Below are 14,854 nucleotides of genomic sequence, written 5' to 3'. Positions count from 1 at the left end.
CCACAGCCAAGCTTCACAGGCAGCAGCACTGACATTACCTCTTCATTCCCACCCACCTCCCCAGGAGCGAGGCCCCATCTCCCATTCTTCAGTGCACTTCTCTGCAGAGTGTAAACACTGAGACACAGCGTGCCCTGGCCCTTGGGGAAGAGAGACCCAGGGTCTTCCCCGACGGTAACAGGAATCTAGCCCTAGGTTACGCAGACACACCGAACCCTTTCAAACCAAGCCTCCCCGCCCCCCATGCAGCGTCCAGCATCACCCGTCATACTTGCTGCACTTGTACGAGTTTTCTCCATCGAGCTGTTCCGGCTTCACAAACTGCTCCAATGCCTTATTAACACTCTGAGCAGCCTGGGAACAGAGCACCAACACCACATTACCACTCACTGCCGCTTGTTAGGAAAAAGAAAAGAGACGACTCGAAAGTATAAAAGCAAACGTGAATTTTTATGTAAAAAGAAAATCTTCTTTCATTGTGACGTTCAGTTTTATATTAATACATGTACACACCAAGCTATTTCCCCTCCCATTAAAAAAAAGAGCAGATTAAAGTCAGCAGAAGTATGTGAAGAGGTTGCGTGCTGCAGCATTATTTAAAATAGCGTAAAAGTGGCAACAAATGACGTATCTACCAGTAAGGAATCAGGCGCGTAAATCGGCAGAAGCACAACACACAGAAGCCCCAAGCAAAACGCAATGAAGACAGGAAGTGGCCAAACAGACCGAAGGTACACACCCATTTTTATAAACAGTAAACAAATACTCTGGAAGCAGTTTATATCAAACTGTTAACAAGAGTACATTCTGAGGGACAGGATCTCACACGTCTCTGCAATGTTTCTCATTTTTATCATTAGTATGTATTACACTTGTAATCAGAAAAACAAAAGCTTAAGACAACAAAAAATAGGAGTTTAGAAAATGCAAGAAGCAGAACAGTATCTAAAGAATAACAACCACCTAAATTTGGCTAATATAGGCATCAGAATCTGGTTTTATTAAGATTAAGTGAAAAGTCAAAGGGTAATAAATTTATTAAATGTTTTAAGTTTTTTATGATGCCTAATACAAAGCTTAAATAATCTCCTCTAAATAAAGTCCTAGCATATTAAAATTTTCAATTTATATTCTCTAACAAGTGTAGTCTAAATTATAAGTGAACTATAAATACATAAAGTATGACTGACTTCTTTTAATTTCACCACCACAACAACTATCAAACTTACCTTTATTTCCAATGTTATGTCGAGATATGGATCAAAAGTATCTGACACACCTTTGCAATTTAAACATTTGACTGAAATAAAAAGAAAATGCAAAGGATAAGCCAAGTATAATCAGTATGGCAATACCAACTACTGAAATGACAGAACATATAAATCCTATCACAAAATAAAAAACACAAGGTACTTTTTTCTCTGTCACATTGGGCAAACCATTTTACTGCTACACAGTGAGAGGCACTAATGTGATGCACGTTCACCACTGGCTGGAGTGTAAACTGGCATAAGCTCTTGGAAGAGTGACACGGCAGAGTCAAAGTTTAAAATAAACACACCCTTTGGTAAGGAGATTCTAACAAATTATCCTGTGTATATACACTTTTACATGGACATAAAGGCATGTGTATACAGGGATGTTCAATGAAGCACTGATGGTAACAACAACAACAAAAATTAGAAACAATCTAGAAATTCCCTGATAGGGAACTAAAATAAATGGAATACTACTGCAACTGTGAAAGACTCTGTTAGACCTATATGTGCTGAAATGTAAAAAGGTTTCCAATGTGAAAAGCCAGTCTGCTCATGCACAGGAAACTACTGGAATGGGACAGGGGCTGCCTCTGAGGATGGGGGATGGGAGTCTGGGCTGGAAGGGAGATACACTTTCCATTATTAACCCTTTCCTATCCTTTGCATTTTTTAAACCACATACTGTATCACACTTATCAACCTTTAAACAGAAGTTTACCTCTAGATCTCAGGTATCCTCCAAATATCTGGCAAACGAGTGTGGTAGCCTGGGTGTGTCTGTCTAATCTGAAAAAGTCAAACAGTAAAATGAGAGAAGAGTTCTACAAAAATGACAGAGGCTATAACCAGATTTTAAAAGCATGTACATCTATAAAAGAACGAGAATTCAAACAGCAGAGCTGCACAGTATGTGTGACAGCCAGAGAATAGCCTTGCCTCATCAGAACACAGTGAGGGTTTGGGGTGAGGCAGGAAAAGAGGTAGCCTGGTATTAAGAAGGGACTTCAAAATTAAGTCAGGAATCTGGCCCTGAAGCAAGTAGTAAGAGGAAGTCACCCTAAAGCAGGACTGTGACACCGAGTGTGAGGACTTGCCGGCGAAGGCAGGGAACACAGAGCGTTCTCCCCTGTTCTGCAGCTACTGTCATCCAGACAAGGAAAGCCTGGCCGAGGCAGTGCTGATGGCAGTGGGAAGGGAATGGGAGGCTTGCTGGGTGTGTTAAGGCAATGGCAAGTGGGTTAGGCCTTGTTATCTAATTGTTTCTCATCTTCCTCTTGAGCCCACATTTAGATTTTAAAGAAGAAACTGCAGAAACTGGTAACTGACCAGCGTGAGAAAGACACAGGGAACAAATACAGATTTCAAAGTCTAGAGATCAACTCAGAAAACGCTGGCACAAGAAAGGAGAAGTGGCTAGTTTTGACCTGCAGAGGGATGATGATACTCAGAACTTAAACAATGTCAAGACCAATATTCATGTCCTGACATCTGTAATTAAATCCAAATTATTATAGTAAGCACACCTTTTAAAATTTCAACCATTTGAAAATAATGCCAATCACTTGAGGAAGAGGCAGCGCAAAGTCAAAAGCTGAGGCCGAAAGAGTGCTCTGCACACCCATCATAAAAGGCTAGACTGAGTTCTGGCGAGCCAGCAAGGTGGGCAGCGGGTGGGAATGAGGGTTGACGGATGCTGTGTGTACTCACTTGTTGCTGCCATTCAAGCATGCTTTTTGCATAGCATCAACAGTGTGCTGAAGGAATTCATGGGCATCTTCTTGGCTTCCAAAGCGGAAGTGCCTAGCTATGCCTATAAAGTTTGAGTAAAGACAAAGCTTTATCATCACATGACATGCCGGGCTGTACTCCCCCAAAAGTTACATCTTATATCAATACGTTGGTTAGAAAATACCCGATAATTATTTTATGAGGAAACAGCATTAATAAGCTCCCCTGAGAACAGCTAGGACAGGCCCTTTAGACCATTAAAAGTCTACATGGGCTAGAGTTTCTGAGAGCCCAGAGACTCTATGTCTTCAGCAATAAAATGATACCTGAATAAATTCAACTTTGGCTATAGTGTTTCAAAAATTTGTCCCAAATGTTAGGTCAGTGCACACACCTTAAATCTGGCCCTAGATCTCCCTGAGAGAATCCATGTAAAACATAAATGTGTGAACCTATCTAAATTCTATCCCAATAACCTAGAGAATATACTATATTCTCCACTGAGTATCACCTTGGTCCTATTTCTAATTGACTAAACAGCCGCAAGACAAAATTACATAATAATGAAAAACAACACAAAAGGATAAACAATATACATAGAATTTTAATGTGTATTAATATATATAAATATATATTAACTTGAATCATATGAAATTGCCAATATTCTACCAGTTCTGACCTACAAAAATGACAATTTCATCATTCAACCATATATGTTTGGAGTTAGCAGGCGGTGTATGTTCATGGATGTATGTATATACACACAATGACATCCTCTTAAAGACTAAGTTTAAAAATATTAGACATGCCTGCCATATGTGTGTGTGTGTGTGTGTGTGTGTGTGTGTGTGTGTGTGTGTGTGTAATATATACACGTAATTAAACAAAATCACCCCTGGCTAAAATTCTGCCAGGATCCTATAATGTTTAAAAAATTTTTGCATTGTCTACTCTGGCCTCTTAATAGTACCAAGGGCCAATATAACGCCTCTTTATCTTCAGCAGCTTTTTAGGCAAAAAGATTATAAATTGTCACTGTGTAATTATCCACCCCTATAATTACCCAGCTAGATAGCAGATTAAGAGTTAGGTTTTTGTTTTATTTGCAAGCATTTTTTATTCCAACTCAGTTAATTAAGATGATGTAAAAGCTTATTGCAAAAAACATACAGAAAGTGCAAAAAAATATTTCATGTGACCTATCAGGATCATTACAATTCAAGAGGAAATTTTAAAGTCATTTAAAAATTGTATAGAAAAAGTGAAATTTATCCACAAATTTGCTAAGTTATGAGTGTAAAATTTTCTTTAAAAGTATAATTAACTTTATTTTGATAATTCCCATCACTATGTATAGTGTAATACTCATTCATTGAATTAAAACTAATTGAAAACTAAAGAAACCTGCGGGACAATATTAGAGTTAGTATTAGCATAGAAATCCAAATATCTGAGAAAAACACTGTAAAACTTATCAATGATTTTATTAATAAATTGAGTTTTTTAAATTTTTAATGTGTTTATATATTAAACTGAATACCACCTTCTTTACTATACTGTCATCTTTTACTTTAGGTTTCAAAATGTGTTTATATAGTAAATAGTTTACTAAAAACCTGTTATTCATTAAAGACATATACATATACAATAAACTGTTTGATGTAATACACGAGGAGCTCATCATTTACCAGTTAGACCATTAAGACCAATTAGCTAACAAATACTAATATAAACTACTATAGAGGATACTTACGCCGCATCTCATTAATGACAAACATCGGTTTAATAACATCCCCAGGATGGTTCAGCACTTGTGTGATATGAGCCTGCATTGTACACATCATACAAAATCCTTCTGCATGACCTGAAAGATAACAGATGATAATCCTCCAAATTAGCAAAATATGACTCTATATATACATCAAGGGGTATTATAAATAACGGGCACACTCCTGAAATAAGCATAACAGTTACAGGACTTCCCTGGTGGCACAGTGGTTAAGACTCCACGCTCCCAATACAGGGGGCCTGCGCCACAACTACTGAGCTTGCACTCTAGAGCCCACGAGCCACAACTACTGAGCCTGCATGCTACAACTACTGAAGCCCGCGTGCCTAGAGCCTGTGATCTGCAAAAAACACAAGCCGCTGCAATGAGAAGTCCGCACACCACAACAAAGAGTAGCCCCCACTCACCACAACTAGAGAAAGCCCATGCGTAGCAACGAAGAACCAACGCAGCCATAAATAAATACATTAATTAATTAATTAAAAAAAAAGTTTTGGGACACAGCTAAAGCAGTGTTGCAAGGGAAATTTACAGTAATACCAATATCAGAAGCAAAAACAAGGATATCAACCCTGCAGTCATCAAAAGGATAACAAGGGAATACTATAAATAACTTCACACACATAAATTTGACAACTTTGAAAAAATGGACCAATTCCTCAAAAGAAGTGAACTACCACAACCCACCCAATATAAAATAATTGGAATAGCACTATACTTATTAAGGAAATTAAATTTGCAATTTTAAAACTCCCAGAAAAGAAATCTCCAGGCCAAGATAGTTTACCTGATGGATTCTACACTAAATAAGAATTTACATCAATTCTACAGTCTCTTCTGAAAAACAGGAGTTAACATATCCCAAATTCATTTTATAAAGCTAGTATTACCCTGATACCAAAACCACACAAAGGTGGTACAAAAACAGAAGATTAAAGACCGACATGTCTCATGAACACATGTAAAAATCCTTAACAAAAATTCAGCAAAATATAAAAATAAACATCATGACCAAACGGAGTTTATTCCAGAGATACAAAGATGACTCAGTACTGGAAAATCTACTGGTATAATCCACTATATTAATAAGCTGAAGAAGAAATTCACATGATCATATCAATTTGACACACAGAAAAAAACTATTGACAAAAATCAACACTCATTCAAGATAAAAAGCGGGAATCAGTAAAACAGAAATAGAAGAGAGAAAAAAAAGGAAAGAAATAGAGGGGAACTTCCTTGACTTGATAAAAAGGAAAAACCTACAGCTAACATCAAACTGAATACTTTTCCCCTAAGATGAGAAATGAGGCAAGGATGTCAGCACTGATCACTCTTATTCAACATATTGCTAGAAGTTCTAGCCAGTGAAATAAGGCAAGAAAAGGGAATAAAGGATACAAATCAGTAAGGAATAAGTAAAAATGTCCCTATCTGCATATGACATGATTCTCTACATAGAAAAATACAAGGACTCCCAAAAGAAAAAAAAAAGCCTAGAAATATTAAGTGAAGTCAGTAAGGTCAATATACAAAAATCAAATGTATTTTTATATACCAGCAATAAAAATGTGAACACCAAAATTAAAAATATTATGATGTTTATAATTCCTCAAAAAATAAAAGGATTAGGTGTATATCTAACAAAACAAAACATGCTGATAACTACACAACACTGATGAAACAAAGTAAAGAAGATCTAAGTAAATGGAGAGACATACCACATCCACAGACTGGAAATGTCAGCGTAGTAGAGACGTCAATTCTCCCCAAACTGAGATACAGGTTTAACAAAATTTCTATCAAAATCCCAACAAGATTTTTTTGTACATATAGACAAGATTATTCTGTAATTTATATGGAAAGAAAAAGGAACCAGAATAGAAAAAAACAATTTTGAAAAAGAATAAGTGGATGGACTCACTCTACCTGATATCAAGATTTATTACATAGCTACAATAACAAAGACCAACTGTGTTGTGGGACAGATACATACCTTAACAGAACAGCATAGGGGACCCAGAGATAGACCCACACAAATACATCCAAGTGACTTTTTTACAGAAGTGCAAAAGCAATTAATGAAGGAAAGATAGCCTTTTAAACAAATGGTGCTAGAGCAACTGGACATCCACAGACAGAAAAAAATAAACCTCATGCTATACAAAAATTAACGTAAAATGGATCACATACCTAAATGTAAAACTATAAAACTTGTAGGAAAAAAAATAGGAGAAAATCTTTAGGATCAAGGGCTATGCAAAGAGATCTTATACTTGACAGCAAAAGCACAATCCATAAAAGGAAAAGTTGGACTTCACCAAAATTTAAAACTTTTGCTCTGTGAAAGACCCTGTTAAGAGGATGAAAAGACAAGCTTCAAACTGGCATGAAATGTTGGAAACATATATCCGAAAAAGACCTAATATCTAGAATATATAAAGAACAAAATAACAATATAAAAACAAAGAACACAATAGAAAATGAACGAAAGACACAAAGAGATATTTTCCAAAGGGGATATATACAGATGGTAAATAAACACATGGAGAGAAGTTCAAGACCTTTAGGCATTAGGGAAATGCAAATTAAAACTACAATGAGATATCATTATACTCATCATTACCATATGGCTAAAATGAATAGTGAAACACCAAATGCTGGCATCAATGCAGAGCAACTGGAACTCAATACACTGCTGGTGGAAATGTAAACTGGTCAGCCACTCTGGAAAACTATTTGGCAATTTCTTACAAAACTAAACATGCAACTACCTTATGACCCAGCAACTGTAGTTCTGGGCATTTACTCCAGAGAAATAAAGACTTGTGTTCACACCTATGCTCTACACACTAATGTTTACAGCAGCTCTATTCATAATATCCAGAAACTGGAAACAACCCAGATGTCCTTTAATGGATGAGTGGTTAAACAAATTGTGGTCCATCCATACCATGCAATACTAGTCAGCAATAAAAAGGAACAAATTATTAATATACACAACAAAGTGAATGAATATCCAGAGACTTGTGCTGAGTGAAAAAGCCAATCCCTACTATATAATTCAATATATGTAACATTCTTGAAATGACAAAATGATAGAAGTGATAACTAGTAGTTGCCAGGGATTAAGGAGGAGGTGGGGACACGAGGGAAGTGGGCTTGGCTATAAAAGGGAAACATGATACTTAGTGATGGAAATGTTCTGTACCTTGACTGTATCGATATCAATATCCTGGCTGTGAGATTGAACTACAGTGTCACCAATGCGGGAAACTGGGTAAGGGTACATAGGAGGCCTCTGTGTGATTTCTTACAACTGCAAGTAAATCTAAAATTACCTCAAAATAAAGTTTAGCTTCAAAAAAGGCAAAATAAAGATATTTCAGACCAAGAATAAAAAAAAACCAAATAAATAAAACAAAACCCAAAAAACAGAGTTTGGGGGCTTCCCTGGTGGCGCAGTGGTTAAGAATCCACCTGCCAATGCAGGGGACACGGGTTCGACCCCTGGTACAGGAAGATCCCACATGCCGTGGAGCAACTAAGCCCAGGCGCCACAACTACTGAGCTCACGCGCTCTAGAGCCCGTGAGCCACAACTACTGAGCCTGCATGCCACAGCTACTGAAGCCCACGCACCTAGAGCCCGTGCTCCGTAACGAGAGGCCACCACAATGAGAAGCCCGTGCACCAAAAGGAAGAGTAGCCCCTGCTCGCCGCAACTAAAGCCCACACCCAGCAATGAAGACCCAACGCAGCCAAAAATAAATAAATAAATAAATTTATTAAGAAAACCAACCAACCAAACAAACAAAAAAACAGTTTGTCACCAGCAAGAAAAGTTAAGGGAATTCCTCCAGGCATATGAAAAAATACCAGATGGATGTCTGGATCTACACAAAGGAATTAAAAGCAGTGGAAATGATAAAAGAGTAAGTAAATATAAAAGACTGGTAAAGAAACCTTAACAAACTACTTAAAATAAAACTTTTAAATTTTATTTAAAGCAAAATCATACAATATATTATGTGGATACAAATTAAGTAAAACGTGTGACAACAATAGCACAAATGCCTAGAGAGAGACCATGAAAGTATACTGTCATAAAGTCCTTATACTACACAAGAAATGTAATAGTATCTCGGTGCAAGCTATGGTAAGTTAAAAATGTATGCTAAACACTAAAGCAACCACTAAAAAGAGAAAACAAAGTTAGAGAAAATATGCCAATAAAGGAGAGAAAATATAAAATTACTCATTCCAAAAGAAGGCAGAGAACGATGAAAAAGGGAACAAAGAATACAGGACAATTAGAAAACAAACAGCAAGATGGTAAATGTAAAACCAATCATATCAATACTCTCATTAAATATAAATGATTTATATTTTAAAAGGCAGAGACTGTAAGACTGGATTAAAAAACAAGAACTATAGGCTGTTTACAAGAAATCCACTTTAAATATAAACACAAATAGGTTAAAAGTTAAAAGATGGAAAAAGATATACCATGCTAACGTTAATAAGAAAACTGGAGTGGCTCTATTTCAGACAAAGCAGATTTCAGAGTAAAGCATATTATTTGAGATAAAGAAGGTCATTTCACAAGTTATAAATAGGTCAGTTCACCAAGAGGTCATAATAACCTTAAGTGACAGAGTTTCACAATACCTGAAGCAAAACGGATAGAACAGAATGAAGAAACAAATTCAAAAATTTATTTTATTTCAACATACCTCTCTCAAAATTTGACAGAACAAGTAGACAGAAAAGCAGTAAAAGGACATAAAAGACAACCTCAACAACATTATCAAGTAACTAAACATAATCAGCATTTATAGAAACTCCAACCAACACAGCAGAATACACATCCTTATTAAGTACACGTGGAATATTTAACAAACTAGACCACATTCTGGTGCATAAAACAAGTCTCAAGTTTCAAAGGATTCAAACAATAAAAGTATCTTCTCTGACCACAATGGAATTAAAGTAGTAATCAGTAACAGGACAATTTCCGAAAAATCCCCAATCATCTCGCAACTAAAAACATGCCCCTAAGTAATCATAACGGCAATCAGTCAAGTAATTGTATTAAAAAAACTACTAGAATTAAGGAGCTGAGCAAAGTTGTAGGATACAAGATCAAGAAACAAAGTTCAACTGCATTTCTATATTCTCACAATGAACAATCAAAAATCGAAATTCAAAAACTATTACCATTTATAATAGCTTTCAAAAATATGAAATACTTAGGGATAAACTGGATTAAAAAATGTAAAAATTGTATACTGAAAACTATGCAACACAGCTAAGAAAAACTGAAGATAACCTAAACAAATACCTAGTTTGTGGGTCAGAAGACAATACTGTTTGGATGTCATTCATCCCAAACTGATTTACAGATTCAACACAATCCTAATCAAAATCTCAGAAAGCTTTTTTGTAGAAATTGACAAACTGATTTCAAAATTCATTTGGAAATGCAAAGGACCAAGAATGGCCAAAACAACTTTGAAAAAGGAGAACAAAGTTGGAAAAGTTACCTGACTTCAAAACTTTTAAATATATAGTAACAAGGCACTGTGTTATGGTGTCGAGAGATAGTGGATCAGTGTAACAAAACAGAGTCCAGAAATAGATCCATATGTATATGATCAATTGATTTTTGTTGCTGTTGTTGTTGTTGTTTTTGCGGTACGCAGGCCTCTCACTGCTGCGCCTCTCCGGTTGCGGAGCACAGGCTCCCGACGCGCAGGCCCAGCGGCCATGGCTCACGGGCCCAGCCGCTCCGCGGCACGTGGGATCCTCCCGGACCGGGGCACAAACCCGCGCCCCCTGCATCGGCAGGCGGACTCCCAACCACTGCGCCACCAGGGAAGCCCTGATCAATTGATTTTTGACAAAGGTACAAAAATAATTCAGTAGAGAAAGGGCTATCTTTTGAACAAATAGTGCTGGAACAACGGGATGTCCATATTGAAAAGCATGAACTTTAATGCATTCTTCACACCACAAATAAAAATTAACTCAAAATGTACCACTGACCTAAATATAAAAACTAAAAGTACGCAGTGGTTGAGAGTCCGCCTGCCGATGCAGGGGACACAGGTTCGTGCCCCGGTCTGGGAAGATCCCACATACCGCGGAGCGGCTGGGCCCGTGAGCCATGGCCGCTGAGCCTGCGCGTCCGGAGCCTGTGCTCCGCAACGGGAGAGGCCACAGCAGTGAGAGGCCCGCGTACCGCAAAAAAAAACAACAAAAAAACTAAAAGTATAAAACTGCTAAAAAATAACGGGAAAATCTTTGCAACCTCTGCTTAGGCAGATTCTTAAACACAACACCTAAAGCACAGACGACAACAATGGAAAAATCATGAAGCAGTGCTCTTCAAAACTAAAAACATGCTCTTGAAAGGCAGCTCAAGGAGACTATTTCCTCCAGATTGGGAAACATTTGCAAATTACGTATCTGATAAAGGGCTTCTATCCAGAACACATAAGGAACTCTCAAAACTCAACGCTAAGAAAACTATGCGATTTTAAATCAGGCAAAAGATATGAGCAGGCGCTTGAGCAAAGCAAATACACAGATGGCAAAGAACCATATGGAGAGATGTTCAACATCACTATTCATTACGGAAATGCAAATTAAAACCACAGTAAGATACTATTATGCTACACACCTATTAGAGTGGCTAAAATTGGAAAGACTGACCACGCCAAGTATTAGGGGAGATAGGGAACAAATGGAAGTTTCATTCACTGCTGGTGGAAGTGTAAAATATCACAATCCCTTTGGGAGACAGTTTAGAAGTAACTTAAAGTTAGGCGCACACATACTATAGGACCAAGCCATTCCTCTCCTAGATATTTACCCACAAGAAATGAAAACATGTCCTTACAAAGACTTCAAGGTAGCTTAATTTGTTGTTTTGTTTTGTTTTGTGTTTTGGCTGCACTGGGTCTTCGTTGCTGCGTGCAGGCTTTCTCTAGTTGCGGCGAGTGGGGGCTACTCGTCGTTGCGGTGCACAGGCTTCTCATTGTGGTGGCTTCTCTTGTTGCGGAGCACTAGGCACGCGGGCTTCGGCAGTTGCAGCACGTGGGCTCAGTAGTTGTGGCTCATGGACTCTAGAGCGCAGACTCAGTAGTTGTGACGCACAGGCTTAGCTGCTCCATAGCATGTGGGATCTTCCCAGACCAGGGATTGAACCGGTGTCCCCTGCATTGGCAGGTAGATTCTTAACCACTGTGCCACCAGGGAAGTCCTCATAGTAGCTTAATTTGTGATGGCCCAAAATGGGAAATCACCCAAATGTCCATCAATAGGTGAATGGAGAACCAAACTGTGGTACATCTATCCACACAATGGAATACTACTCAGCAATAAAAATTAACTATTGATACATGCAACAACATGGAATAATGCTGAAATAATTGTGCTGAGTGAAAGAAGCCAGGCAATATAAAAATATATACTGTGTAATTCCACATATAAGACATTCTAGAAAATACAAACTAATCTGTAGTAAACAGAAAGCATATCAGTGGTTGCCTGGGGTGGAGGGGATGAGGGACAGGAAAGGGTGGGAGGGACAGATTTCAAAGGAGCACTGAGACTCGTTAGGGGAGCGATGAATATGTCCATGATGTAGACTGTGGTGATCGTTTCATGGGTATACACAAATGTCAAAATGCATCAAATTGTGTATTTTAAACGTGCAATTTATTGTTTATCAACAACACCTCAATAAAGCTGAGAAAACAGAGAGAAAGAGAAAGCTACCAATGGCCTATAAAAGACAGGCACCTAATTCTGGACACCCCGAGTGTCTGCATTTTTGTCTCCATCCTCTCTCTCTCTGTCCAGGATGCCAGTGCTGGGTTTTCATCCACATCCTACTTTCATTAAGCGCAAAAGTGATAGGAAAGCTGTCTGTGGGGAATGAATTATGGACTTAAAAAGGAAGAAAATGAGGGCAAACAGAATCTTCCTTCTGTAATTTGAAACCCTGGCATAAGAACCACCTCTTGATGGTGAGATTCTAGGTGATTTTCTTTTGGTTACCTTAAAATTTTCTGTACTTTCCAAATTCTTTAAAACCATAATTTTGCTCTTTGGGGGAATAAAGTTTTAAAAGAGTGAGTCTAAATTCTCCATTAAGTAAAAAACTATTCGGGAATCCCCTGGTGGTCCAGTGGTTAGGACACGGCACCTTCACTGCCGAGGGCCCAGGTTCAATCCCCGGTCGGGGGACTTCCCTGGTGGTCCAGTGGCTAAGGCTCCACGCTCCCAATGCAGGGGTCCCCGTTTGATCCCAGGTCAGGGAACTAGATCCCACATGCATGCTGCAACTAAGAGTTTGCATGCTTCAACTAAAGATCCCAGATGCCACAACTAAAGAACCCGCACGCCGCAATGAAGATCAAAGATCCCGCGTGCTGCAATGAAGAGCCGGCACAGCCAAATAAATAAACAAACAAACAAATAAATAAATAAATCCCTGGTGGGGGAACTAAGATCCCACAAGCCACAAAAAAACCCAAAAAAGTAAAGGGCTATTCAAAAAGAAACGAAGGGGCTTTTTTTCACTCTAATAATGAAGGACTAGCACCCTAACATACACACACACACATTAATGTAGATCAAAGAACAGGGAGATTTCACTTATCAAGGGTGAAGAGTATGTACAACACTATATGCAGAAGGTCAAAACCTCAAAAAACGGATATGTTCTATATTCTGAACTTCACTAGTTGACCATGGAGTTGGCTCTCACCTAATTAAAGACATAACGTGTGTTAACTAACTTCCTGCCCTCTGGGTTGAAAACCGAGCTCTCACACACTAAAGGGAAAGTCCTGCATGAATTTCCAGGAGGTGAGGACCAGTGACAAGAGGCTCCTCTCCGCTAATGCTTAAAGCCTGTAAATGAATCAAGCGTTCAACACAGGATGGATGCCAGGAGAAGTGGGATTCTTAGCCCTGCTTGTCCCAAGCTGTTGACAGTAGACATTTATGTCACATTTTTTAGTCACATTTTTTAGCAAGTGTAGAAAGCCAGCAGGGGCTTCAGAAATGCCAAATGCTGATAAAATATGTTTGTTTTTAAATAATTCTACAGGTCAAATTATGTGCAAATTGTTTTTTATGCGACCTGAATGTAAATCTTTAAGAGTCTTCCTCCATGATTTCTAAAAGAAGAAACCAACTCCTTAGTGATGATCAAATTCTTGGCTTAAATCTTCACTTTCATTTCAGAGAAAAAAAATGAAAGTAGGTTAGCATACCATAACACTATACACATAACATAATACAGAACACTTACATGTCTTGGAGTGTTCGTGTGATAGCATGTAGTTGGCAAGTGGTGGTGTATAAGTTAAACACTGCAGCGCTGCGTTGGCAAAACAGGTATTGCCCAAATTCTGGAGCCCAGCTCCTACTCTATGAGTTTGCTGCCACTTAAGACAAATCTTCTCAGATGGGAAAAGAATTTTTTCTGGAGGAGCAATGCCATCACCTAGAGCTAGAAAAATAAACAAATATTTAAAAAGAAAGCTTTGTATACTTCCGAAGCTGAATAAATAGCAACACATCAAACCTGAATCTGAATCAGATCAAGATTCTTATGACCAGCTAACCAAAAATACAGGGGAGAAAGGGACATTTTAAAAGAAAGAGCCCAGAATGTGGGAAACTCTATATGATTTGGTTTCTTTGATAAACAAATTGCAAGGACAAAAAATGGTGGTGGGGGGGGGCGGGCAGCATTTAACAGATTAAAAAAAACTTAAAAGATATTCACCAAATGCAAAGCATAGACCTTGTCTGGAGGTTGATTTCAACAGCCAACTGTTAAAAAAAATTATACAACAGGGGCTTCCCTGGTGGCGCAGTGGTTGAGAGTCCGCCTAATGATGCAGGGGACACGGGTTCTTGCCCCAGTCCGGGAAGATCCCACATGCCGCGGAGCAGCTGGGCCCGTAAGCCATGGCCGCTGAGCCTGTGCATCCAGAGCCCGTGCTCCGCAACGGGAGAGGCCACAACAGTGAGAGGTCCGCGTACCGCAAAAAAAA

The 14,854-nt window shown here is 38.5% G+C and overlaps 1 protein-coding gene and 1 non-coding gene across 2 annotated transcripts in view; one reads left to right on the top strand and one right to left on the bottom strand.

Annotated features, from left to right (window-relative positions):
* Positions 1 to 14,854, bottom strand: part of USP42 (ubiquitin specific peptidase 42) — a 32,629-nt gene that overhangs the window by 11,320 nt on the left and 6,455 nt on the right. Inside the window, exons 3-8 of the mRNA XM_007448898.1 lie at positions 14,104 to 14,304; positions 4,741 to 4,851; positions 2,967 to 3,069; positions 1,978 to 2,045; positions 1,230 to 1,300; positions 272 to 354 (exon numbers count right to left, since the gene is read on the bottom strand). Of these exons, the coding sequence (XP_007448960.1) occupies positions 272 to 354; positions 1,230 to 1,300; positions 1,978 to 2,045; positions 2,967 to 3,069; positions 4,741 to 4,851; positions 14,104 to 14,304 (637 nt within the window). The remainder of the gene's footprint in view (positions 1 to 271; positions 355 to 1,229; positions 1,301 to 1,977; positions 2,046 to 2,966; positions 3,070 to 4,740; positions 4,852 to 14,103; positions 14,305 to 14,854) is intronic.
* On the top strand, positions 12,959 to 13,031 carry TRNAE-UUC (transfer RNA glutamic acid (anticodon UUC)). The gene has a single exon. It is a non-coding gene; the product is annotated as a tRNA-Glu (tRNA).

This window comes from Lipotes vexillifer, unplaced genomic scaffold (genome assembly GCF_000442215.2).
Source record: "Lipotes vexillifer unplaced genomic scaffold, Lipotes_vexillifer_v1.1 scaffold778, whole genome shotgun sequence".
NCBI classification, from domain to species: Eukaryota; Metazoa; Chordata; class Mammalia; order Artiodactyla; family Lipotidae; genus Lipotes; species Lipotes vexillifer.
The sequence above is the reverse complement of the archived record's forward strand: the minus strand, read 5'-3'. Positions and strand labels throughout refer to the sequence as shown.